General features: G+C 52.2%; 1 protein-coding gene across 2 annotated transcripts in view; it reads right to left on the reverse strand.

Annotated features, from left to right (window-relative positions):
* LOC149434765 (protein FAM131C-like) overlaps positions 1–27,244 on the reverse strand; it is a 44,756-nt gene that overhangs the window by 7,490 nt on the left and 10,022 nt on the right. For both annotated transcript variants that reach the window (XM_089663420.1, XM_089663419.1), the window contains exons 2-3: positions 3,491–3,654; positions 1,598–1,691 (exon numbers count right to left, since the gene is read on the reverse strand). In XM_089663420.1, the coding sequence (XP_089519546.1) occupies positions 1,598–1,691; positions 3,491–3,654 (258 nt within the window). The remainder of the gene's footprint in view (positions 1–1,597; positions 1,692–3,490; positions 3,655–27,244) is intronic.

Consider the following 27,244-nt stretch of genomic DNA (forward strand, 5'->3'; position numbering starts at 1 on the left):
CCCTCCCACCTCCAGCACAACTCCCCCCTCCCACCACAATTCCTCTTATTAACCCCCCCCATTACTCCCCCCCCCGCCCACTAATCTTTGTTAACTGCTCCACCCCCTTTGGGTCAGATGCCCCCCCCAGTCCCTTCCCCCGGTTCCTCCTCCTCTTGCAATGGCAGCTGCTGCAGAGGGCAGGATGGGGGTGCTAGAGAGACTCGGGGCAGGTCCCCGGGGGGAGGGGCATTTGTGGTGGAACATGTCCTGGCACTGGATCCGCAGGGAGCCGGGACTTTGCTGAATTCTCGGGACAGTCCTGCAGAGTCCAGGATAGTCGGGAAGTTTCATTTTGCCCCTCTAAGAATTGTGCGCCCAGGAAAATGGTCCCTGTGGCCCCGCCCACATCACACCACTGGAGGATGGCCCCGCCCCATCTCCGACCTAGGAGCCGGTTGTGGCTCTTCTATCATGGCCATTCATTGGTCCATGTTGGACCATCTATGGTGGGCTTCTATGGACCTCTGACCAGGGTGGGGCTGGGGGGGTCTTCTCCCTCCCATAGGGACATGATTCCATATTTCCGTGTTTTACAAACCTCCTGACATGCGGGCCCCGGAACGTTCAGTTTGTGGAAAGGCGAAGGGGCCCAATGAGGGTCAGGAGTGTGCGGTTTCCACAGAAACGGTCATCAAATCGCTCTCAAGATCCGAGCTAATTACTTGAATGTCTGCAAGTGGGAGACCCTCCAACCCCCCGCCGGCGGCTGCATACAGATCCCAGAATTAGCCCATGATTGGGGAGAAGACAACCGGAACCCCGGCGGAGACCTAGCGGGGCCACGATGTGCCGACATGTCCCTGACCTATATCACCATGATTGGGGAGAAGACAACCGGAACCCCAGCGGAGGCCTAGCGGGGCCACGATGTGCCGACGTGTCCCTGACTGATATCACCATGATTGGGGAGAAGACAACCGGAACCCCGGCGGAGGCCTAGCGGGGCCACGATGTGCCGACATGTCCCTGACCTATATCACCATGATTGGGGAGAAGACAACCGGAACCCCGGCGGAGGCCTACCGGGGCCACGATGTGCCGACATGTCCCTGACCTATATCACCATGATTGGGGAGAAGACAACCGGAACCCCGGCGGAGACCTACCGGGGCCACGATGTGCCGACATGTCCCTGACCTATATCACCATGATTGGGGAGAAGACAACCGGAACCCCGGCGGAGGCCTAGCGGGGCCACGATGTGCCGACGTGTCCCTGACCTATATCACCATACCGGAACCCAGGCGGCGACCTACCGGGGCCACGATGTGCCGACGTGTCCCTGATTGATATCACCATGATTGGGGAGAAGACAACCGGAACCCAGGCGGAGGCCTACCGGGGCCACAATGTGCCGACGTGTCCCTGACTGATATCACCATACCGGAACCCCAGCTGAGGCCTACCGGGGCCACGATGTGCCGACGTGTCCCTGACTGATATCACCATACCGGAACCCCAGCTGAGGCCTACCGGGGCCACGATGTGCCGACGTGTCCCTGACTGATATCACCATACACCCCCTGGAGGCGGCCACATACACTGCGCCACTCACCGATCAGAGATGAGGTCGCCAACTCTGTGATGTCATAGCTGACCGAATTCGATTTGGATTCGCACATCAAGCCGTTGGGGGTCTTAAAACATTTCTGTAAAAGAATCAGAAGACGGCAGAGGTTAGTTCAGGGTGATCGATCGCTGATCAATGATCGATCAATAACAACCACCCAACGGGTCACCGACCTTCCGTGATCAATGATCGATCAATAACAACCACCCAACCAATCACCGACCTTCCGTGATCAATGGAGCCGGAGAAAGAGAGGATATCAGATAGAAAGGAATGCCGAGGTTTTCCCTCACATGGAACCCTAACACTGATCCTCACGGGACCCAAACGCTGACCCTCATGGGACCCCAATGCTGACCCTCATGGAACCCTAACACTGACCCTCACGGGACCCCAACGCTGACCCTCATGGGACCCCAACGCTGACCCTCACGGGACCCCAACGCTGACCCTCATGGAACCCCAATGCTGACCCTCATGGAACCCTAACACTGACCCTCACGGGACTCCAACACTGACCCTCACGGGACCCCAACGCTGACCCTCACGGAACCCCAACACTGACCCTCACGGGACCCCAACACTGACCCTCATGGAACCCCAATGCTGACCCTCATGGAACCCTAACACTGACCCTCACGGGACCCCAATGCTGACCCTCACGGGACCCCAATGCTGACCCTCACGGGACCCCAATGCTGACCCTCACGGGACCCCAACGCTGACCCTCACGGGACCCCAACGCTGACCCTCACGGGACCCCAACGCTGACCCTCACGGGAACCCTAACACTGACCCTCACGGGACCCCAACACTGACCCTCACGGGACCCCAACACTGACCCTCACGGGACCCCAACACTGACCCTCATGTGCCGCTCTGCTCAGTAGCCAATCAGCTTCCTGGAGTTATTGTCGAACCTTCGTTGAAGAAGCTGAAGTTAGAAGCTGATTGGTTCTTCTCTGGGCTCCAGTTTTAGTGAATCTCCCCCATAAGAATCTCCGGGGGTCTGCACACAGCGGGAATCATTGACATGAACACTGCATTGCTGGGAATCAAACAATCCCCCCCCCCCCCCCCAAGGTCGGCTCTCTTGGGGATCCTCACTGTGGGGATTCTGCTCTGGAGATGTGGAGAGGGGCCACAATGAGGGCTTATGGAGAGCTTCTCCCATCACATGAGCGTTCCTTTAGTTCCCTGCACCCCTCGTGTCCCTCATCGGAGGTGAAGCCACTAAACCTTCAGATGCTGCGGGGGGCACTGCGGGGGGCACTGCAGGGGACGCTGTGGGGGATGCTGTGGGGGGCACTGTGGGGGATGCTGCGGGGTACACTGTGGGGGACGCTGCGGGGTACACTGTGGGGGACGCTGCGGGGGACGCTGTGAGGGATGCTGCGGGGGACGCTGTGGGGGACGCTGCGGGGTACACTGTGGGGGATACTGCGGGGGGCGCTGCGGGGGACGCTGCGGGGGACGCTGTGGGGGACGCTGTGGGGTACACTGTGGGGGGCACTGCGGGGGGCACCATATTCCATTCAGCAGGCTGCCTGCACATGAACACACAAGGGTCCCAACAGTATATGGCAGCTGAAGTCACTTGCAGATCTTCACTTCTCCTGTACAATCCAGGCTGAGCCCAAACCTCCCATTTCCCTTTATTATGACGGACAGCCCCAGTGACCAATAGGGAGGAAGGGGCGGGACCTGGCCGGGCATTAATAGGAGGAGTGCTGATCTGCACATGACTTCAGCCGCCTGTCTGGATCCGGTGATGACATTCCGTTCAGTCTGCATGGCCCAAATCCCATCAGTTGCACACCAATCCGTCTGGTTCAATCCCCGCCCCCCCCATCCGTCCAGCCCCTCTGGAGGACTCACCTTCCCCAGGACATCCTCATCCTCCTCTTCCTCATCCTCCTCTGGGCTCTCGGTGGGGGCAGCGCCCTCCGGTGGTGGGGGGATTTCTTCGGCCGGCGGGGGGTTCGCTGGTTTGGTGTTCTGATTGGACAGTTGGAACTCTTTGTGACCGCTGAAGAAGAATTCTGAAAGAGAGGAAAAGTTCGATGGAGGTTTACTGAGCGACTCGTGTCCTCGCCTCGTCCCAAGAGCTGACAGTCTGCAATGTGGAATCCACTGATACCTTCAATCAATTGATATTAAAGTGGACCTGTCAGTGTTCCGTCTCCATGACTACAGTCCTGACGTCCCCATAGAGGATCATCACCCACATCTAATCGTCAGTGACTGCGCCTAGGCTGGGGTGATGTCATCAGTCTGCTGCAGGCAGGAGCAGGAGTTTCCTCAGTCTCCCCTCCCCCAGTGATCAGACTGTACATTGTAACTTTGTAGAAGTGGGAGGAGGCATTTCCTCAGTCTCCCCTCCCCCAGTGATCAGACTGTACATTGTAACTTTGTAGAAGTGGGAGGAGGCATTTCCTCAGTCTCCCCTCCCCCAGTGATCAGACTGTACATTGTAACTTTGTTGTCTCCCCCATCCCGTGTGTCTGCCCCTCCCCCTCGTCTCCCCCATCCTGTGTCTCTGCCCCTCCTCCCGTCTCCCCCATCCTGTGTCTCTGCCCCTCCCCCCGTCTCCCCCATCCTGTGTCTCTGCCCCTCCCCCCGTCTCCCCCATCCCGTGTCTCTGCCCTTCCCCCCATCTCCCCCATCCCGTGTCTCTGCCCCTCCCCCCGTCTCCCCCATCCCGTGTCTCTGCCCTTCCCCCCGTCTCCCCCATCCCGTGTCTCTGCCCCTCCCCCTCGTCTCCCCCATCCTGTGTCTCTGCCCCTCCTCCCGTCTCCCCCATCCTGTGTCTCTGCCCCTCCCCCTCGTCTCCCCCATCCTGTGTCTGCCCCTCCCCCCGTCTCCCCCATCCTGTGTCTCTGCCCCTCCTCCCGTCTCCCCCATCCTGTGTCTCTGCCCCTCCCCCTCGTCTCCCCCATCCCGTGTCTCTGCCCTTCCCCCCGTCTCCCCCATCCCGTGTCTCTGCCCTTCCCCCCGTCTCCCCCATCCCGTGTCTCTGCCCTTCCCCCCATCTCCCCCATCCCGTGTCTCTGCCCTTCCCCCCATCTCCCCCATCCCGTGTCTCTGCCCCTCCCCCCGTCTCCCCCATCCCGTGTCTCTGCCCTTCCCCCCATCTCCCCCATCCCGTGTCTCTGCCCTTCCCCCCATCTCCCCCATCCCGTGTCTCTGCCCCTCCCCCTTGGTACAGAGCGCTCAGCGGCGTCTCTCCCTCCGGTTGGTACAATGAGGCCGTTTTGTTCCCCTTTTGATGTCACCTCGGAGCTCCATCCATCGCTATGGTAACCAAGCTCTGCGTTCAGCATCGCCGTAACAAAGCTCTGCGGGGGGCGAGCGCCTCCAATAGATGGCGGAGAGGAAGGCGAGACAGTTACCATGGCGACTGAGACACGCTCCAATGAGAAACACACCAAACACACAAACAGCGCACACATGGCGGGGGACCACCAGCCATACCAGGGACCGCCAGACAAGCCAGGGACCACCAGCCATACCAGGGACCACCAGCCATACCAGGGACCGCCGGCCATACCAGGGACCACCAGCCATACCAGGGACCGCCGGCCATACCAGGGACCACCAGCCATACCAGGGACCGCCAGCCATACCAGGGACCGCCAGCCATACCAGGGACCACCAGACAAGCCAGGGACCGCCAGACAAGCCAGGGACCACCAGCCATACCAGGGACCGCCAGACAAGCCAGGGACCGCCAGACAAGCGAGGGACCGCTGACCATGCCAGGGACCACCAGACAAGCCAGGGACCGCCAGACAAGCCAGGGACCACTGGCCATACCAGGGACCGCCAGACAAGCCAGGGACCGCCAGACAAGCCGGGAACTACCAGACAAGCCAGGGACCACCAGACAAGCCAGGGACCGCCAGACAAGCCGGGGACCGCCAGACAAGCCGGGGACCACCAGACAAGCCAGGGACCACCAACCATACCAGGGACCGCCAGACAAGCCAGGGATCGCCAGACAAGCTGGGAACCACCAGACAAGCCAGGGACCACTGACCATGCCAGGGACCGCCAGACAAGCCGGGGACCACCAGACAAGCCAGGGACCACCAACCATACCAGGGACTGCCAGACAAGCCAGGGACCGCCAGACAAGCCAGGGACCGCTGACCATGCCAGGGACCACCAGACAAGCCAGGGACCACTGGCCATACCAGGGACCACCAGACAAGCCTGGGACCGCCAGACAAGCCAGGGATCGCCAGACAAGCTGGGAACCACCAGACAAGCCAGGGACCACTGATCATGTCAGGGACCGCCAGACAAGCCGGGGACCACCAGACAAGCCAGGGACCACCAACCATACCAGGGACCGCCAGACAAGCCAGGAACCGCCAGACAAGCCAGGGACCACTAACCATACCAGGGACCGCCAGACAAGCCGGGAACCACCAGACAAGCCAGGGACCACTGACCATGCCAGGGACCACCAGACAAGCCAGGGACCACCAGACAAGCCGGGGACCACCAGACAAGCCAGGGACCGTCAGACAAGCCGGGGACCACATAACTAGACATCTGTGTTGTGTATTACAATGTAACCGCAGGACTCCAGTACATATCTATAGTATTTAAATCAAAAAAACACACAGCGCCCAGGACCAATCTATTAACAACCAATTATAAGTGCTGCTGTGCATAGATATATAAACCAAAACAAATATTCCAATATAAACCAGCGCAAAACACAAATGTTAAAATAATAAGTGAATATAAAGTTATTATTTTATAAATAATCTTTAAAGTCCAGTGATAAAGGTAAGTGACCACAATCCCGTGACATATAAAAACGAAAAAAAACTAGACATTTTTTTTTCATAAATCAAAAGTCCAGTGATCCCTAAGAAAACTTTCTAAAAAATAAACTTCAGTTCTTCAAATAATTCTTCCACCATCCACCAACATAAACCGCACTCACCAGATATTGCTGAGTAAAACACCTTTCAGGATTATTTGGGGCTCCTGGACCCTCTTTGAGGACTCCTCTATTTTCCACCTCAGATCTCTGGGTATTTCTCCACTCGTCTCCTCGCCAAATCACCAAGTTCCAAAAAGGAGAAAAAAACGAATAGTGTGATACTGTTATACCCCTTTTATAATTCATTCAAGCCGAACCACTTACATTTCATAGGATAAAAACCAGCATTTATTTAAGGACATCAAACGAATTTCCGAATAGCAAAACGAATTTCCACAACTCCTAGGAACTCACAGCCTTGTGTGCAGCAGGACGACAGTAGTACAGTTGCAAGAAAAAGTATGTGAACCCCTTGGGATTCCGTGGAGTTTTGCATGAATTGGGCATAAAATGTGCTCTGAACGTCATCTAAGTCACAACAATAGAAGAACACAGTCTGCTGAACATAATACTACACAAACATTAGATGTTGCCATGGTTTCATTGCACATAACATGTAAACATTCACAGTGCAGGGAGGAAAAAGTATGTGAACCTTTGGACTTAATAACTGGTTGACCCTCCTTTGGCAGCAATAACCTCAACCAAACGTTTCCTGTAGTTGCAGATCAGACCTGCACAATGATCTGGAGTCATTTTGGACCACTCCTCTTCACAAAACTGTATCAGTGTAGCAATATTCTTGGGATGTCTGGTGTGAATCGCTCTCTTAAGGTCATGCCACAGCATTTCAATGGGGTTGAGGTCAGGACTCTGACTGGGCCACTCCAGAAGGCGTATTCTGTGCTGTTGCAGCCATTGTTTTGTTGAATGACTTGTATGCTTTGGGTCATCATTGTCCTGTTGCATCACCCATCCTCTGCGGAGCTTCAGTTGGCGGACAGATGGTCGTACATTTTCCTGCAAAATGTCTTGATAAACTCTGGCATTCATTTTCCCATCAATGACAACAATCCGTCCAGCCCTGAGGCAGCAAAGCAGCCCCAAACCATGATGCTCCCTCCGCCATGTTTCACAGTGGGGATGAGGTTTTGATGTTGGTGTGCTGTGCCTTTTTTTCTCCACACATAGTGTTGTGTGTTCTTCCCAAACAACTCAATCTTGGTTTCATCTGTCCACAGTATATTCTGCCAGTAGTGATGTGGAACATCCAGGCGCTCTTTTGCAAACTTCAAACGTGCTGCAATATTCTTTTTGGACAGCAATGGCTTCCTCCGTGGTGTCCTCCCATGTACTCCATTCTTGTTTCATGTTTTCCTGATTGTAGATGTGTCAACAAAAATGTTAGCATGTGCCAGAGATTTCTGTAGGTCTTTAGCTGACACTCTGGGATTCTTCTTTACCTCATGCAGCATTCTGCGCTGTGCTCTTGCAGTCATTTTTACAGGACGACCACGCCTAGGGAGAGTAGCAACAGTGCTAAACTTTCTCCATTTGTAGACAGTCTGTCTTACCGTGGACACATGAACATCAAGGCTCAAGGAGATACTTTTGTAACCCTTTCCAGCTTCATGCAAGTCAACAATTCTTGATCGTAGGTCTTCTGAGAGCTCTTTTCTGCGAGGCATGGTTCACATCAGACAGTGCTTCTTGAAACCAGTAAACCCAAAACAGGTGTCAGCAACACATCCAATATCATCACACTGATTGGAGTCAAGGTTGGCTCACTCTTGGCTCCAATTGGCTCTGGGAGAAGTCATTAAGCTAGGGCCTCACATACTTTTTCCTCCCTGCACTGTGAATGTTTACATGTTATGTGCAATTAAACTATGGCAACATCTAATGTTTGTGTAGTATTATGTTCAGCAGACTGTGTTCTTCTATTGTTGTGACTTAGATGACGTTCAGAGCACATTTTATGCCCAATTCATGCAAAACTCCACGTAATCCCAAGGGGTTCACATACTTTTTCTTGCAACTGTAGCTATAAAAGTGCTTTGTTAATGGAAGTAGGCGTCTTGAGAACGCCCTGTGGGTGGGCCGAAACGCGTTGACGTACTTCCGGTTGGTCTCCCGAACAACCGACGTCATTTCCGTTGAGTGGAACGCACACCGAGGGATGCGTTCCAGGCGGCCATTTTGACTAGTGAAGAAAGTTCGTTTGTTATGGAGGCTGTCATCCTGCTGCACACAAGGCTGTGAGTTCCTAGGAGTTGTGGAAATTCGTTTTGCTATTCGAAAATTCGTTTGATGTCCTTACATAAATGCTGGTTTTTATCCTACGAAATGTAAGTGGTTCGGCTTGAATGAATTATAAAAGGGGTATAACAGTATCACACTATTCGTTTTTTTCTCCTTTTTGGAACTTGGTGATTTGGCGAGGAGACGAGTGGAGAAATACCCAGAGATCTGAGGTGGAAAATAGAGGAGTCCTCAAAGAGGGTCCAGGAGCCCCAAATAATCCTGAAAGGTGTTTTACTCAGCAATATCTGGTGAGTGCGGTTTATGTTGGTGGATGGTGGAAGAATTATTTGAAGAACTGAAGTTTATTTTTTAGAAAGTTTTCTTAGGGATCACTGGACTTTTGATTTATGAAAAAAAAATGTCTAGTTTTTTTTCGTTTTTATGTGTCACGGGATTGTGGTCACTTACCTTTATCACTGGACTTTAAAGATTATTTATAAAATAATAACTTTATATTCACTTATTATTTTAACATTTGTGTTTTGCGCTGGTTTATATTGGAATACATATCTAGAGTAGATTACAATGTAACTTGATGATCATATATCTTTGTAGCAATATAACTATAAATCAATGTAACGATATAACAATGTAACCGTTCAGTGACGGCACAAACCTAGATATCTACAGTCTGTATCAATGTAACTATATTACAACTATTTCCCAATGGAACTCCTCAACAACTAAACAATGGATGCAGCAATGTAACTATATTACAATGTAACAACAGAACATGTATCTAGGTAACCATGCCAACATACAACAATGTAACCACGCAGTATAACGATGTCATTGCAGTATATATGTATCAATGTAACGATATAATCAGATAACAATGTAACGGTGAACCTCTGCAGAGATCTGACATTGTAACTCTGTAACTAGGTAACAGATTGTCATGTAGGACAGGGAATGGAGGTCACATCTGATTGGTTACTGGCAGGGTCACCAGTTTCTCCCCCCCCCCCTCCCCTCCCCCATAATGGAATATTTTTTATTCTTTATAACAATTTATTCCAATGATATTACAGGTGAGTGCGGAGCGTCGGTGTCACTGAACTCCCCATATATCGGTGTCACTGAACTCCCCATATATCGGTGTCACTGAACTCCCCATATATCGGTGTCATCGCCAATCAGACGGTTCTCCCTGTGGAGATGTAACATCACCGGTGACGTCAGAGACCGGGGAGGACGGGGAATGGGGGGGGGGTTAACTATTATTATTCCAGTGCCATGTACAGACTCCCAGCCTCCGATACACCGCTCCCAGCCTCCGATACGCCGCTCCCAGCCTCCGATACCACCGCTCCCAGCCTCCGATACGCCGCTCCCAGCCTCCGATACACCGCTCCCAGCCTCCGATACACCGCTCCCAGCCTCCGATACCACCGCTCCCAGCCTCCAATATGCCACTCCCAGCCTCCGATACACCGCTCCCAGCCTCCGATACCACCGCTCCCAGCCTCCGATATGCCACTCCCAGCCTCCGATACGCCGCTCCCAGCCTCCGATACGCCACTCCCAGCCTCCGATACGCCGCTCCCAGCCTCCGATACCACCGCTCCCAGCCTCCGATACCACCGCTCCCAGCCTCCGATACCACCGCTCCCAGCCTCCGATACGCCGCTCCCAGCCTCCGATACACCGCTCCCAGCCTCCGATACCACCGCTCCCAGCCTCCAATATGCCACTCCCAGCCTCCGATACTCCGCTCCCAGCCTCCGATACCACCGCTCCCAGCCTCCGATACGCCGCTCCCAGCCTCCGATACACCGCTCCCAGCCTCCGATACCACCGCTCCCAGCCTCCGATACGCCGCTCCCAGCCTCCGATACGCCGCTCCCAGCCTCCGATACGCCACTCCCAGCCTCCGATACCACCGCTCCCAGCCTCCGATACGCCGCTCCCAGCCTCCAATACGCCGCTCCCAGCCAGTGATCTGCTGTCAATGTTCTTTTACTGAAGTGGCGTCCGCAGCCGCCGACATGCGATTTTACTCGGTATAGATTGTAAGCTCTCAGGAGCCGGGCCCTTCTAGCCCTTCGAACTCTTTATTTCAATGTGACCCCCAACACCCCTCCCCCCCGACATGAACAGGCCGATAAAGGTCACAATCACTAGAATCCGTGAGAAAAGGAAAGATTGAATTTAGCATTTTATGAAAAGGGCGCAACTCACAAATCTAATGCTGGAAACGGATACGAGCCGCCTCCCACCTCTCATGACCATCGAGGAATGCCGGCATTTATTATATGTTATTACATACAAGGAGAGCCCCCAATACACGCATGACGCGGGGGACCTCGGGATGGTAACATTTATTATAAAATATGTTATTACATACAAGGAGAGCCCCCAATACACGTATGACGCGGGGGACCTCGGGGATGGTGACATTTATTATAAAATATGTTATTACATACAAGGAGAGCCCCCAATACACGTATGACGCGGGGGACCTCGGGATGGTGACATTTATTATATGTTATTACATACAAGGAGAGCCCCCAATACATGTATGACGCGGGGGACCTCAGGGATGGTAACATTTATTATATGTTATTACATACAAGGAGAGCCCCCAATACACGTATGACGCAGGAGACCTCGGGGATGGTGACATTTATTATAAAATATGTTATTACATACAAGGAGAGCCCCCAATACACGTATGACGCGGGGGACCTCGGGGATGGTGACATTTATTATATGTTATTACATACAAGGAGAGCCCCCAATACACGTATGACGCGGGGGACCTCGGGATGGTAACATTTATTATTAAATATGTTATTACATACAAGGAGAGCCCCCAATACACGTATGACGCGGGGGACCTCGGGGATGGTGACATTTATTATGTGTTATTACATACAAGGAGAGCCCCCAATACACATATGACGCGGGGGACCTCGGGGATGGTGACATTTATTATATGTTATTACATACAAGGAGAGCCCCCAATACATGTATGACGCGGGGGACCTCAGGGATGGTAACATTTATTATATGTTATTACATACAAGGAGAGCCCCCAATACACGTATGACGCGGGGGACCTCGGGATGGTAACATTTATTATAAAATATGTTATTACATACAAGGAGAGCCCCCAATACACGTATGACGCGGGGGACCTCGGGATGGTAACATTTATTATTAAATATGTTATTACATACAAGGAGAGCCCCCAATACACGTATGACGCGGGGGACCTCGGGGATGGTAACATTTATTATAAAATATGTTATTACATACAAGGAGAGCCCCCAATACACGTATGACGCGGGGGACCTCGGGGATGGTGACATTTATTATAAAATATGTTATTACATACAAGGAGAGCCCCCAATACACGTATGACGCGGGGGACCTCGGGGATGGTAACATTTATTATTAAATATGTTATTACATACAAGGAGAGCCCCCAATACACGTATGACGCGGGGGACCTCGGGATGGTAACATTTATTATTAAATATGTTATTACATACAAGGAGAGCCCCCAATACACGTATGACGCGGGGGACCTCGGGATGGTGACATTTATTATATGTTATTACATACAAGGAGAGCCCCCAATACACGTATGACACGGGGGACCTCGGGAATGGTGACTTTTATTATATGTTATTACATACAAGGAGAGCCCCCAATACACGTATGACGCGGGGGACCTCGGGATGGTGACATTTATTATTAAATACTGCGATCTCTCCCAATCCTCTCACTGGAAGAATAATTGGAGAATAACTCCGAAATCCGACCCGATAGATGATTTATCGAAGCCGTGAGACTGCCGGGAGCCGTCCAGATTCCTCCTTATATGTTCTCTTGGTTTTTATTATATTTCCATTATCGTTACTAGATCTAAATTGGTTCTTTATTGTGACATTTCCATCGATTTTGATTTCTTTTTATATTTACATGAAGATTTATTATAATATTTGCGTTGATTAGGATTTATTATTACATTTAAATGATTATTTATTATTAGATTCATTACGATCTATTATTATATTTAGGTGATTTATTATAATATTTACATTATTTAGGATTTATTATTATTATTATTATTATTGCATTTGCTATCATTGTTGCGATTATTATGTTTCTTGTATTTATATTCTCGTTGTTTCCTATTATAGTTCCTCTGGTTACAATGTATTATTATGTTTGTGTTGATCTGATATTGTGATGACGTTTTCTTTGTTTTTTCCCCCCCCCTCCCCCCTCCCCCGATGTCTGGACTTTTATTATGATTTCAATGAATACAAATATAAATCACAAATCTGACAGAGCGGGATGAGGATGGTTGTTTTCGGATCTGAAGATGGCAGTTGCAGGGCTGAAGGTGAAGATCCTCATCGGGGTGATATGGGGACGTCTGTGGCCGGCGGAATGGCTGAATCCGGGAAAACCCGATCAATAAAATCTCAAATCATCTCCGCCATGTGAAAGCTGAACTCCGGGCACAAAAGCCTTCGTTTATATATGTTCCTCGATAGACATGAAGGATATAAATGCACTTTGTGAGCACCGAATGTCTTTACAAACCCAGATATTACCTTGTAAACTAAACGGTGACATCATCACTGTGCTGTGCAGAGAGCAGAGCTGTGGGAGGGGCCCAGCAGGCTTCACCAGCCACAGGAGGGGGTGGAGACAAGACCAGTCCACTCTGCACAAAGGGAGAGAGCATAGCTGTGGGAGGGGCCCAGAAGGCTCCACCCATTATGGAAAACTACAGGAGGGGGTGGAGACAAGACCAGTCACCCTGCAGAAGGAGAGAGAGCAGAGCTGTGGGAGGGGCCCAGCAGGCTCCACCCACCACAAGAGGGGGAGGAGACAAGACCAGTGCACCTGCACAAGGAGAGAGAGCAGAGCAGTAGGAGGGGCTCAGAAGGCTCCACCCACCACAGAAGGGGGTGGAGACAAGTCCAGTACCTCCTGCACAAGGAGAGAGAGCAGAGCTATGGGAGGGGCCCAGCAGGCTTCACAATCCACAGGAGGGGGTGGAGACAAGACCAGTCCACTCTGCACAAAGGGAGACAGCATAGCTGTGGGAGGGGCCCAGAAGGCTCCACCCATTATGGAAAACTACAGGAGGGGGTGGAGACAAGGCCAGTCACCCTGCACAAGGAGAGAGAGCGGAGTTGTGGGAGTGGCCCAGCAGGCTCCACCCACCACAAGAGGGGGAGGAGACAAGACCTGTCCCTCCTGCACAAGGAGAGAGAGCAGAGCTGTAGGAGGGGCTCAGAAGGCTCCACCCACCACAGAAGGGGGTGGAGACAAGACCAGTCCCTCCTGCACAAGGAGAGACAGCAGAGTTGTGGGAGGGGCCCAGCAGGCTCCACCCATTATGGAAAACTACAGGAGGGCGGAGTCAAGACCAGTCGCCCTGCACAAGGAGAGAGAGGAGCAGTGAGCGGGTGACAACTTCCTGTTATAGGGTGACAGCTTCCTGTTATAGGGTGACAACTTCCTGTAATAGGGTGACAGCTTCCTGTTATAGGGTGACAACTTCCTGTTATAGGGTGACAACTTCCTGTTATAGGGTGACAGCTTCCTGTTGAAGGGACTCCTCTATGTTGCTGGCACTTGTAACCTAACACCCCGCAGAGCTAAAAAGTGCAGCAATGGTGGTGATGGCCCAGCTCCGCCCCTTCTCTGTCATTTAGGTCACACCCTCTTGTCAGCCTGATGTGAACTTTCGGCTGGTGTGTAGAGACGCCCGCCATTTTGAAGAGATTGCGCCGAGCGCAGAGAGGATTTCCGTGTTGTCTGGATGGAATGGCGTTCTCCAGGCGGATGTTTGTCACGTCTCAGTGACAGATAATGGCTTTCCCATTGTCCTCGCCGCTCGCTAAAAGCTTTCATCGCAGTCAGCGCACTCGCAGATCTACCTGGAGGAACGCCGTGCGCATTTTGTTCAGGGGGAGGGGAGAGGCAAAGCAGTAATGAGCGCACTGCGATGGGCGCGATTTATTAACGGATAATCGGCGTCCGCTAAGTGCCACTTGTGACATCGGGGTCCGAAGATCACGGATCGATGTCGCCATGGGAACGATGACGGCGTGACGTTCAGACGTGGAGAGCGAATATTATCCGGCTAAACTCCGAGTGCAGCGAGGAACCCAACTGACCGACCGGACGCGCTTCTATTGTACGCGGATGTCTGACGCAAAACATGGCGGCTGCAACCTGAGGATTGGTTCACACCTGCAGCCGCATTTCTCTGTCTTCTTCTTGCATGTATGCGTGAGAACCATACACAGCGCAGGTACATGGGGGGGATTAACAACCAATGGCATCACTGCGTGTGCTACATGTGATGGGAAAGTGCGCAATTATATGTACCTACCCTACACGTGTAGATACAAACCTAGACTAACGCTGGCCCCAAGCTTTCCCACCAGTGGGGGGCCCATACCTGAATGTGACCTGGTATCAGCTTCCTGCACAGCAGAGCTCAGGCTGGGAGAAGTATTGCTCCCCCCCATATCATGTGATTCAGGTGTTCCAATCCCCTCATATCATGTGATTCAGGTGTTCCAATCCCCTCATATCATGTGATTCAGGTGTTCCAATCCCCTCCATATCATGTGATTCAGGTGTTCCAATCCCCTCATATCATGTGATTCAGGTGTTCCAATCCCCTCATATCATGTGATTCAGGTGTTCCAATCCCCTCATATCATGTGATTCAGGTGTTCCAATCCCCTCCATATCATCTGATTCAGGTGTTTCAATCCCCTCCATATCATATGATTCAGGTGTTCCAATCCCCTCCCAATCATGTGATTCAGGTGCTCCAATCCCCTCCCAATCATGTGATTCAGGTGCTCCAATCCCCTCCATATCATGTGATTCAGGTGTTCCAATCCCCTCCCAATCATGTGATTCAGGTGATCCAATCCCCTCCCAATCATGTGATTCAGGTGCTCCAATCCCCTCCATATCATGTGATTCAGGTGTTCCAATCCCCTCCATATCATGTGATTCAGGTGTTCCAATCCCCTCCATGGACACAGGTGTATACAATCAAGCCCCTAGGCATGCAGACGGCTTCTACAAACATTGGTGAAAGAATGAGTCGCTCTCAGGAGCTCAGTGACTCCAAGCGTGGTCCCGTGATAGGTGGCCACCTGGGCAATAAGTCCATCCGTGACATTTCCTGGCTACTAAATATTCCACGCTCAACTGTTAGTGGGATTATAACAAAGTGGAAGTAACTGGGAACAACAGCCACTCAGCCACCAAGTGGTAGGCCACGTCACATGACAGGGCGGGGTCAGCGCATGCTGAAGCGCACAGTGCGCAGAAGTCACCAACTGTCTGCAGAGTCAATAGCTAAAGACCTCCAAACTTGGTGTGGCCTTCAGATGAGCCCAACAACAGTGCGTAGAGATCTTCATGGAATGGGTTTCCATGGCCGTGCAGCTGCATCCAAGCCTTCCATCACCAAGTGCTATGCAAAGCGTCGGATGCCGTGGTGTAAAGCAAGCCGCCACTGGACTCTACAGCAGAGGAGGCGTGTTCTCTGGAGGGACCAATCATGCTTCTCTGTCTGGCAATCCGATGGACGTGTCTGGGTTTGGCTGTTGCCAGGAGAACAGTACTTGCCTGACTGCATTGTGCCAAGTGTAAAGTTTGGTGGAGGGGGGATTATGGTGTGGGGGTGCTCAGGGGTTGGGCTTGGCCCCCTAGTTCCAGTGAAGGGAACTCTTAAGGCGACATTTTGGACAATCTCATGCTCCCAACTTTGTGGGAGGAGTTTGGGGATGGCCCCTTCCTGTTCCAACATGACTGCCCACCAGTGCACAAAGCAAGGTCCATAAAGACATGGAGGAGCCAGTTTGGGGTGGAGGAACTTGACTGTCCTGCACAGAGTCCTGACCTCAACCCCATAGAACACCTTTGGGATGAATTAGAGCGGAGACTGCGAGCCAGGCCCCCTCCCCCGACATCAGTGCCCCTCCCCCGACATCAGTGCCTGACCTGACAAATGTGCTTCTGGAAGAATGGTCCAACCTTCCCATAGACACCCTCCTAAACCTTGTGGACGGCCTTCCCAGAAGAGTTGAAGCTGTTATAGCTGCAAAGGGCGGGGCCAACTCAATATTGAACCCTACGGACTAAGACTGGGGGGCCATTAAAGGTCATGTGTGTGGAAAGGGCGGGGCCAACTCAATATTGAACCCTACGGACTAAGACTGGGGGGCCATTAAAGGTCATGTGTGTGGAAAGGGCGGGGCCAACTCAATATTGAACCCTACGGACTAAGACTGGGGGGCCATTAAAGGTCATGTGCGTGGAAAGGGCGGGGCCAACTCAATATTGAACCCTACGGACTAAGACTGGGGGGCCATTAAAGGTCATGTGCGTGGAAAGGGCGGGGCCAACTCAATATTGAACCCTACGGACTAAGACTGGGGGGCCATTAAAGGTCATGTGTGGGGAAAGGCCGTTGGCCCAATACTGAACCCTCCGGACTAAGACTGGGGGGTCATTAAAGGTCATGTGTGTGGAAAGGGCGGGGCCAACTCAATATTGAACCCTATGGACTAAGACTGGGAGGCCATTTAAGGTCATGTGTGGGGGGGGGAAAGGCGGGGCCAACCCAATATTGAACCCTACAGACAAAGACTGGGAGGCCATTACAGGACATGTGTGTGGAAAGGGCGGGGCCAACTCAATATTGAACCCTACGGACTAAGACTGGGGGCCATTAAAGGTCATGTGTGTGGAAAGGCCAGTGGCCCAATATTTGGGGCAATATACAGTATATATTTTTTTTTGTAATCTTCAACAAAAAAATTGCCCGATGCCCATATAGACAATAATAAAGAATCGTGGTGACAACAATTCGATTACTCGATTCATTCTCTCATGTCCCTCAAAGCCCGACGTGAATTCTCGTGTCCATAAAAATGATAGGCGACCATTCAAAGTTTTTTTTTCTTGTTTGTGAGATTTTAGACCACCAAAAAAAGTGTTCTTCCTCCACCGAACAGATGAAACGTTCTCACCGGAGCGATATGGTGGTGAAATCATCGACCTGTGGCTGTGGGAGTGACGATCTGCGCCTCCAGGGGCCTCTTAGAACGGCACATTCACCTCATATTCACTCATAGAAGGAGAGGAGAACGTCCACAGCGTGAAAACATTCACCATATGTATTCGAATAAAACAACAGAAGACCACTCACATCGAATTGTGCCTCTAATCCATCTAAAACCGCGAAGACTCAACCCGCCGTGTGTGGTGACGTCACCTCCTGGCCCCACCCTGCGCGTTTCGTCACTTGAGGTCCTCTGGGAGAATATAACCGATTACTGGACTCGTCTAATGCGCCGCTCGAATTCTCCCTCTTTGGCCCCCCCCAGGAAACGATCTCACACTCACATCGAATTGTGTCTCTAATCCATCTAAAACCGCGAGACTCAACCTGCCGTGCGTGGTGACGTCACCTCCTGACCCCACCCTACGCGTTTCGTCACTTGAGGTCCTCTGGGAGAATATAACCGATTACTGGGCTCATCTGATGCGCCGCTCGAATTCTCGCTCTAGACACCCCCAAGAAACGATCTCATACACACAAATCAATGTTTCTAAAGATTTTGCTAGACTGAAACAACTTCCTGTGATGTCACCACACACTGGGAGCGTCTCACAATGTGCATTAGAAGCTCCAGCCAATCAGATAGAGCTCCGCCCCATTTCCTGGCTGGGGGACGTCCAGCATCATCTAGTGCTTTCCGCTGCAGAATGACTGCCCCTGCCCGCCTTTAACTGGATTTCAGTTACTGCAATCATGGAGGCTCAGCATGACTTGTGGGTGTTACCTATGCAAATGCAGCCTAGGCACGCCCACTCCTCCACACCCATCAACACATTCTGATATTTCCATAACTCCTCCCAAGAGCCCGCCCACTGATTGTATCAGGGCTGAGGACTCCTGAGAGAAGCACTGAGGCAGGGTGCTGTGATGTGTTCAGGAAGCTATGCACAGCCCCCTGCTGGCCCCTCCCATCAGCCATAATCTGCCTGCATTGCATAGAGAAGCACAGAGACCCAGCGATGACATCATTGGTTCTAAAATAAGGTATGTTGTGAAAATAGAAAGGTTTTATTTAAAAATGTCATTATCACATTGACGCGGGGAGGGGGGGGGACCAGGGAAGGTGAAATATAAGCAGATTAAACTTCATCTTGTGGTAAATATTCGCAAAGTTGCGCAGATTCTGGTAGTAAAACTTTGCACCTCCCTTCCCCCGCACACACCTCATTATCACTTCTGAAGACGCTCCTCATGTTCCTGTATGGTGGGGATGAGGAATATGGCGGCTCCTCAGTGCCCCGGTTCTGCTCCCTCGCGCGCGCCATCCATCATTTTGTAGTCCGCCGGCGCAAGTGAACCGACGTGCGGAAAATCAACTGAAGACCATGGAGGGGTTCTGCTGTGTCCTGTACAGAATGGGTAAAAAGAGGGGGATGGGGAGTCATCTGGGGGCCCCCTGTCCTATTGGGCCCCGGGACAGCTGCCCTCCGGGGTCACACCTTACACGGTTGGAGGCTCATCATCCCAGGGCCCCTCCCCCCCACAGAAGCCAGATAGTCAGGCGACAGCGTTGTCAGGGGCTCGCGTGCCATGAACACACATGGCGCCATCACACGCGGTTTGTCTTCATCTTCATAACCGCCATGACATCCACAGAGGAGACCCCGTCATAAAGGAGACCTCCGCTGAGCGCCGTCTGCATGGACACTGGACGCACAACGTCATCAGGCGGATCTGGTCCCCAGCCGTTCGGTGGATCGGATTGGATAGCAGTTGGATGGAATCAGACAGGCGATCCTTTTCCATCCCCGTAGAGGACAGCGGGCTGTGTCTGTGTCCGCTCTGCATAGGGGACCCATACATGTCATCCGCCCGCTCAGCGGGGATCAGCGGGGGTTAGTGGGGATCAGCGAGGGTTAGTGGGTATCAGCGGGGGTTAGTGGGGGTCAGCGGGGATCATTGGGGGTTAGTGAGGATCAGCGGGGATCAGTGGGTATCAGTGGGGGTCAGCGGGGATCAGCGGGGGTCAGTGGGGATCAGCGGGGGTTAGTGGGGATCAGCGGGGGTTAGTGGGTATCAGCGGGGGTTAGTGGGGGTCAGCGGGGATCATTGGGGGTTAGTGGGGATCAGCAGGGATCAGCGGGGGTTAGTGGGTGTCAGTGGGGGTCAGCGGGGATCAGCGGGGGTCAGTGGGGATCAGCGGGGATTAGTGGGGATCAGCAGGGGTTAGTGGGGGTCAGCGGGGGTTAGTGGGTGTCAGTGGGGGTCAGCGGGGATCAGCGGGGGTCAGTGGGGATCAGCGGGGGTTAGTGGGGGTCAGCGGGGGTTAGTGGGGATCAGTGGGGGTGAGCAGGGGTCAGAGAAATCTGAGATGGCTCCAGACCATCTGAAAGGGCCCATCAGTCAGGAACATCTGAAAGGGTGACTACATGAGATCCTCCTCACGCCTAGTCCCCTGGAGGTGAGGAGGATCTCATGTATGTAGGTCTGTACATGCTGGGCCGTGGGAACACTGGGGGGGGGGGGGCAGGAGGGGCGGCTGCCCTGGGCACTGTGGTATCATTTGAGGTTGGGGGGGGGAACTGGAAGGAGACTGGGGGGGAGATTTGTGTTGGGAGGGGAAATGTGAAGGACGGTAGGGGGAAAGAATAGTTGTGTTAGGAAGAAGGACCTGGGGGGAGGATTTTTGCTGGGGGGGAGGTTGTGATAGGTGGAGGTATGGATGGGGGCTTTGGAGTGGGGGGGGGATTTGTGCTCAGAGGGGAAATTTGAGGGGCAGAGGATTTGTGCTGGGGGATGGGGGGGGGGGGTTGTGTTAGGAAGAAGGACCTGGGGGAGGATTTTTGCTGGGGGGGAGGTTGTGTTAGGAAGAGGGACCTGGGGGGAGGATTTGTGCTGGGAAGGGTTGTGTTAGGAAGAGGGACCTGGGGGGAGGATTTGTGGTGTGGGGGGGGGGGGTTGTGTTAGGAAGAGGGACCCGGGGGGAGGATTTGTGCTGGGGGGGGTTCTGTTAGGAAGAGGGACCCGGGGGGAGGATTTGTGTTGGGGGGGTTGTGTTAGGAAGAAGGATCTGGGGGGGGGGAATTTGTGATAGGTGGACGTATGGATGGGGGCTTTGGAGTTGGGGGGGAGATTTGAGGGGTAGAGGATTTGTGCTGGGAGGAGGAGGGTTAGGAAGAGGGACCTGGGGGGAGAATTTGTGATAGGTGAGGGTATGGATGGGGGCTCCCCCAGTCTGAGCTCTGCTGTACAGGGAGGTTGATAAGGTCACACTCACTGCTTGTGTGTAAACATACATGAGATGATGATCGGCGCTGAGCTGCCTCCACTCGGGCCCCTATGGAGGTCAGCTATAGGGCCCTCTGGGGTCAGAGGATGGAGAACAGAGGAAGCCAAATATAGAAACCCGCAATCTACGGAACATTCAGTGGAGTGGAGGAGACACAATGGGAGGTACAATAATACATTGTATGACTCTGGGCTGCTCTATTATGGGATGTACGCAGATAATATTCACACATTCCATACGATGGGATCAGAATCGTGTACATCAGACCCCCCAGCACGCCCCCCCGTAGGGTACGCAGGACCCCAATCCTGGACTTCTCTGAGAGAAATCACCTGACAGCTAAACACAAGTACAGAGAACCCCAGGAGGGGAGTATTGATGCTGCACAGAGGAGGTCATGATAGAGGTTACTCTGCGTTAGAGTGTAAGCTCTTCTACCTCTGTATCCCCTGTTATCCCCTAATAGAGTGTAAGCTCTTCTACCCCTCTATCCCGTATACCCCAATAAAGTGTAAGCTCTTCTACCCCTGTATCCTCCCGTATACCCCAATAGAGTGTAAGCTCTTCTACCCCTGTATCCTCCCGTATACCCCAATAGAGTGTAAGCTCTTCTACCTCTGTATCCCCTGTTATCCCCTAATAGAGTGTAAGCTCTTCTACCTCTGTATTCCCTGTTATCCTCTAATAGAGTGTAAGCTCTTCTACCCCTGTATCCCCTGTTATCCCCTAATAGAGTGTAAGCTCTTCTACCCCTGTATCCCCTGTTATCCCCTAATAGAGTGTAAACTCTTCTACCTCCTGTATCCCCTGTTATCCCCTAATAGAGTGTAAGCTCTTCTACCCCTGTATCCCCTGTTATCCCCTAATAGAGTGTAAGCTCTTCTACCCCTGTATCCCCTGTTATCCCCTAATAGAGTGTAAGCTCTTCTACCTCTGTATCCCCTGTTATCCCCTAATAGAGTGTAAGCTCTTCTACCCCTGTATCCCCTTTTATCCCCTAATAGAGTGTAAGCTCTTCTACCTCCTGTATCCCCTGTTATCCTCTAATAGAATGTAAGCTCTTCTACCCCTGTATCCCCTGTTATCCCCTAATAGAGTGTAAGCTCTTCTACCTCTGTATCCCCTGTTATCCCCTAATAGAGTGTAAGCTCTTCTACCCCTGTATCCCCTGTTATCCCCTAATAGAGTGTAAGCTCTTCTACCCCTGTATCCCCTGTTATCCCCTAATAGAGTGTAAGCTCTTCTACCTCCTGTATCCCCTGTTATCCCCTAATAGAGTGTAAGCTCTTCTACCCCTGTATCCCCTTTTATCCCCTAATAGAGTGTAAGCTCTTCTACCTCCTGTATCCCCTGTTATCCTCTAATAGAATGTAAGCTCTTCTACCCCTGTATCCCCTGTTATCCCCTAATAGAGTGTAAGCTCTTCTACCTCCTGTATCCCCTGTTATCCCCTAATAGAGTGTAAGCTCTTCTACCCCTGTATCCCCTGTTATCCCCTAATAGAGTGTAAGCTCTTCTACCTCCTGTATCCCCTGTTATCCCCTAATAGAGTGTAAGCTCTTCTACCCCTGTATCCCCTGTTATCCCCTAATAGAGTGTAAGCTCTTCTACCCCTGTATCCCCTGTTATCCTCTAATAGAGTGTAAGCTCTTCTACCTCTGTATCCCCTTTTATCCCCTAATAGAGTGTAAGCTCTTCTACCTCTGTATCCCCTGTTATCCCCTAATAGAGTGTAAGCTCTTCTACCTCCTGTATCCCCTGTTATCCCCTAATAGAGTGTAAGCTCTTCTACCCCTGTATCCCCTGTTATCCCCTAATAGAGTGTAAGCTCTTCTACCTCTGTATCCCCTGTTATCCCCTAATAGAGTGTAAGCTCTTCTACCCCTGTATCCCCTTTTATCCCCTAATAGAGTGTAAGCTCTTCTACCTCCTGTATCCCCTGTTATCCTCTAATAGAGTGTAAGCTCTTCTACCCCTGTATCCCGTTATCCTCTAATAGAGTGTAAGCTCTTCTACCTCCTGTATCCCCTGTTATCCCCTAATAGAGTGTAAGCTCTTCTACCTTCACCTTCTGTATCCTCCCTTTTATTCTAATGGATTGTCAGCTCCTACGTCTCCTGTTTGGGGACTCTCTGGGGGGTCTGGGGGGGGTGTTCTCTCTCACAATATCTCACACTGCAGAGGGGCTCCGGAATCACAAAGCGCCGTTTTTGCCGCTGACAGCCGTAGACGCGATAAAAGTGAATAATACATTCTGACGCGTTGGGGAAGGAATGGCGGTCGGTCGCAATCTCGTCTTTCTGGTAATATTTCGGATCCTTCGCTTCCTTCCCCGAATTATCACCACGTTGGCGTGCGCGCTGATCGCCCGGGCGGAAGCGCGAGAAGCTGGCCGGCGCTCCATTCCAAGCCAATTAGAGCTTCCTTCAGCCTCCCCCGCCTCTGCGGCGTCATCGGGAAAACAGCACCTGGACTGCCAGTTCCCGAAGCCGTCAACAACAGCTGCTGCTCGGCACCGCGCCGCGAATCGTGTGGGAGGGCAAAACATTTCCAGACATCAGGAAGCACAACAAGCGACTGCTGTCATGTGTGCAGACTGTGACCTTCGCGGCGACCCCCGGGGACGCAGCGTTTCATCATCATTAGCGCCGCGTCTTTATTAGGAACCGCCAGATCCGATAACGTTGTGCGCTGAAAACAAACAGGCGCTGTCATTGGTCGGGTCAGGTACCCGCGACGCAGCCATGTGACTGCGAGGAATAATGAATAGCTCTGGTCCCAGAAGTAGCGCTCAGGTGGCGTCTCTCCCGCGCCGTCTGACGCTCGATAGTGAATCTCCCCCCTAAACAGACATCAGATTTCATCCAATCCACACAGATACAGCGTAACCGTCCAATCAAACGAATCGATATTCTGAAAAGTGCGGACAATTCTGTTGTTTGGCGTTGATGAATTTCCTTCGCTTGGGCCAATCGACTTGATCATTTTCAATCGATGAAAAAATCCAAGTGCGTGAGAGCCATGGACCAATCGCCTTCGGCAATTGCTCATTGGTTGGATCAACGCGGTCAGACGGCCCGCCGGGTTTTTGTACCTTTTTGGAATTTTTGATTGTGAAAAAAAAGATCTGCCTACAACCAGGGGCGGACTGACTGTTTGGAGACTCGGGCACTGCCCGGGGGCCCAGGGTCAGTAGGGGGCCCCATGAGATGCCCCTGGTACCTTTTTCATAGGCTTTTTTTGAGCTTTGGCAAGGACACAGGGGCCCCATGATCCCCTATTGCCCGGGGGCCCCATGATCCCCTATTGCCCGGGGGCCCCATGATCACCTATTGCCCGGGGGCCCCATGATCCCCTATTGCGCGGGGGCCCCATGATCCCCTATTGCCCAGGGGCCCCATGAGTTGTCAGTCCGCCCTTGCCTACAACCAATTGCAGAGTTGTGCAGGCCATAGACGGATCGTTTATCGGCCGATTTTCGCACCATTAGTGGGGCAATGGCATCGGATGATTTTTGCGATTCCTTCTCATTTCTTTTACCGAGTTCCAGCCGGCTACTCGGTATCATCCAATAAAATGCAAATCTTTATTAGCTACATAATAAAACACAAATGTGTCGTCCCAACGCGTTTCGACTTTGGTGGCCTTCTTTGTGGCATAGACTTGCTACGAGGAAGGCTGCCGCAGCCGAAACGCGTTGGACAGACACATTTGTGTTTTATTATGTAGCTAATAAAGATTTGCATTTTATTGGATGATACCGGGTAGCCGGCTGGCACTCACTACAAATATGAAGAGGTGGATTGTGGGTCACAGGAAGGCGGTGATCTCGCCCTGGCCACACATTGGTAATGCAGGCCATAGATGGTTCATTTATCGGCCGTTTTTCGCACTATTAGTGGGGCGATGGCATCAGCCGATTTTCGCGGTTCCTCCTAATTTCTTTTATCGGTCATGCTGGAAAATTTGCGAAAAACGGACGATTTTTGCAATCATTGGTGGCAACAGAACAACCGATGTTTCGTTTTTCGGATGAAAAATCGGCCGATAAACGAACCGTCTATGGCCTGCATTACCAATGTGCATTACCAATGTGTGGCCTGCATTACCTTCCTGCTACCCACAATCCACCTCTTCAGATTTGTAGTGAGTTCCAGCCGGCTACTCGGTATCATCCAATAAAATGCAAATCTTTATTAGCTACGTAAAACACAAATGTGTCTGCCCAACGCGTTTCGACTTTGGTGGCCTTCTTCGTGACACAGACTTGCTATGAGGAAGGCTGCCGCGGCCGAAACGAGTTGGTAAGACATTTGTGTTTTACTACGTAGCTAATAAAGATTTGCATTTTATTGGGTGATCCGAGTAGCCGGCTGGATCTCGTTACTCATTTTGCCGTTTGAGTGTGGAGACACTTCATGGAGAGCGCCGGGCCGGCCACAGGACGCTGTATTTGTGGTAGAACAGACCTTCTCCTCAGAAGAGGAGGTGCAGCAGCTGCTGAGCGCTGAAAGGAGTTGGCATTTGTTCAAATCTGATTTAACGACCCATGAGATGGAAATTGTTGGATTTGTGGAAACTATCCAGCGGGCTGGAAAATCTCTACCTAAGCTGCAGGGAAGAAGAGCGACCAGGCAGGTGATTGTGTTTGGCTTCAGCAGAATGTGACCTGACCAGAAGGGCCACTGTAGGAGGCTGTGACTGTGCGACCTGCCAAGGTGACCTAAGGGGGCGACCTTCTGCTCTTTCCCTGCATAACGAGCATCAAAGTGCGACCTGCCAAGGTGACCTAAGGAGGCGACCTTCTGCTCTGTCCCTCCATAGCAAGCATCAAAGTGTGACCTGCCAAGGTGACCTAAGGGGGCGACCTTCTGCTCTTTCCCTGCATAGCGAGCATCAAAGTGCGACCTGCCAAGGTGACCTAAGGGGGCGACCTTCTGCTCTGTCCCTCCATAGCGAGCATCAAAGTGTGACCTGCCAAGGTGACCTAAGGGGGCGACCTTCTGCTCTGTCCCCGCATAGCGAGCATCAAAGTGCGACGTGCCAAGGTGACCTAAGGGGGCGACCTTCTGCTCTTTCCCTGCATAACGAGCATCAAAGTGCGACCTGTCAAGGTGACCTAAGGGGGCGACCTTCTGCTCTGTCCCCGCATAGCGAGCATCAAAGTGCGACCTGCCAAGGTGACCTAAGGGGGTGACCTTCTGCTCTGTCCCTGCATGGCGAGCATTAAAGTGCGACCTGCCAAGGTGACCAAAGGGGGCGACCTTCTGCTCAGTCCCCGCATAGCGAGCATCAAAGTGCGACCTGCCAAGGTGACCTAAGGGGGCGACCTTCTGCTCTGTCCCTCCATAGCGAGCATCAAAGTGCGACCTGCCAAGGTGACCTAAGGGGGCGACCTTCTGCTCTGTCCCCGCAAAGAGAGCATCAAAGTGCGACCTGCCAAGGTGACCTAAGGGGGCGACCTTCTGCTCTGCCCCCGCATAGCGAGCATCAAAGTGCAACCTGCCAAGGTGACCTAAGGGGGCGACCTTCTGCTCTGTCCCCGCATAGCGAGCATCAAAGTGCGACCTGCCAAGGTGACCTAAGGGGGCAACCTTCTGCTCAGTCCCCGCATAGCGAGCATCAAAGTGCGACCTGCCAAGGTGACCTAAGGGGGCAACCTTCTGCTCAGTCCCCGCATAGCGAGCATCAAAGTGCGACCTGCCAAGGTGACCTAAGGGGGCAACCTTCTGCTCAGTCCCCGCATAGCGAGCATCAAAGTGCGACCGCTGAGTCGCTGCAGAGTATCGCAATCTCATTTTTCAGGATCCATAAAGCTGCTGACGCGATTCCCAAATGTGACATCACTGATGACATCACGGCAATCCCGAAATAAAAGAATATCTCGCCGTACATTGGCAGACACCGCGAGCGCCCAACCGCAGCCTGTCCTACCAGGTCTGAAGTGGTCCAACTTCTCACAACGACAGGTCCTCTTCAACCTCCAGACGTCATGTATCTGCGCCGTATAGCGACGCGCGTTTATCTCGCCATCCATGTGTCCTTTATCAGTCCGTCTCATTTTTCTGCCATGAAACGTTGGGTGTAGCTGCCCAACCAGGAGTCACTCACTGTGTAATTTCTGCCCCCCCC

Source organism: Staurois parvus, unplaced genomic scaffold (genome assembly GCF_062004578.1).
Source record: "Staurois parvus isolate SC_StPar_1 unplaced genomic scaffold, SC_StPar_1.0 ptg001683l, whole genome shotgun sequence".
Classification (NCBI taxonomy): domain Eukaryota; kingdom Metazoa; phylum Chordata; class Amphibia; order Anura; family Ranidae; genus Staurois; species Staurois parvus.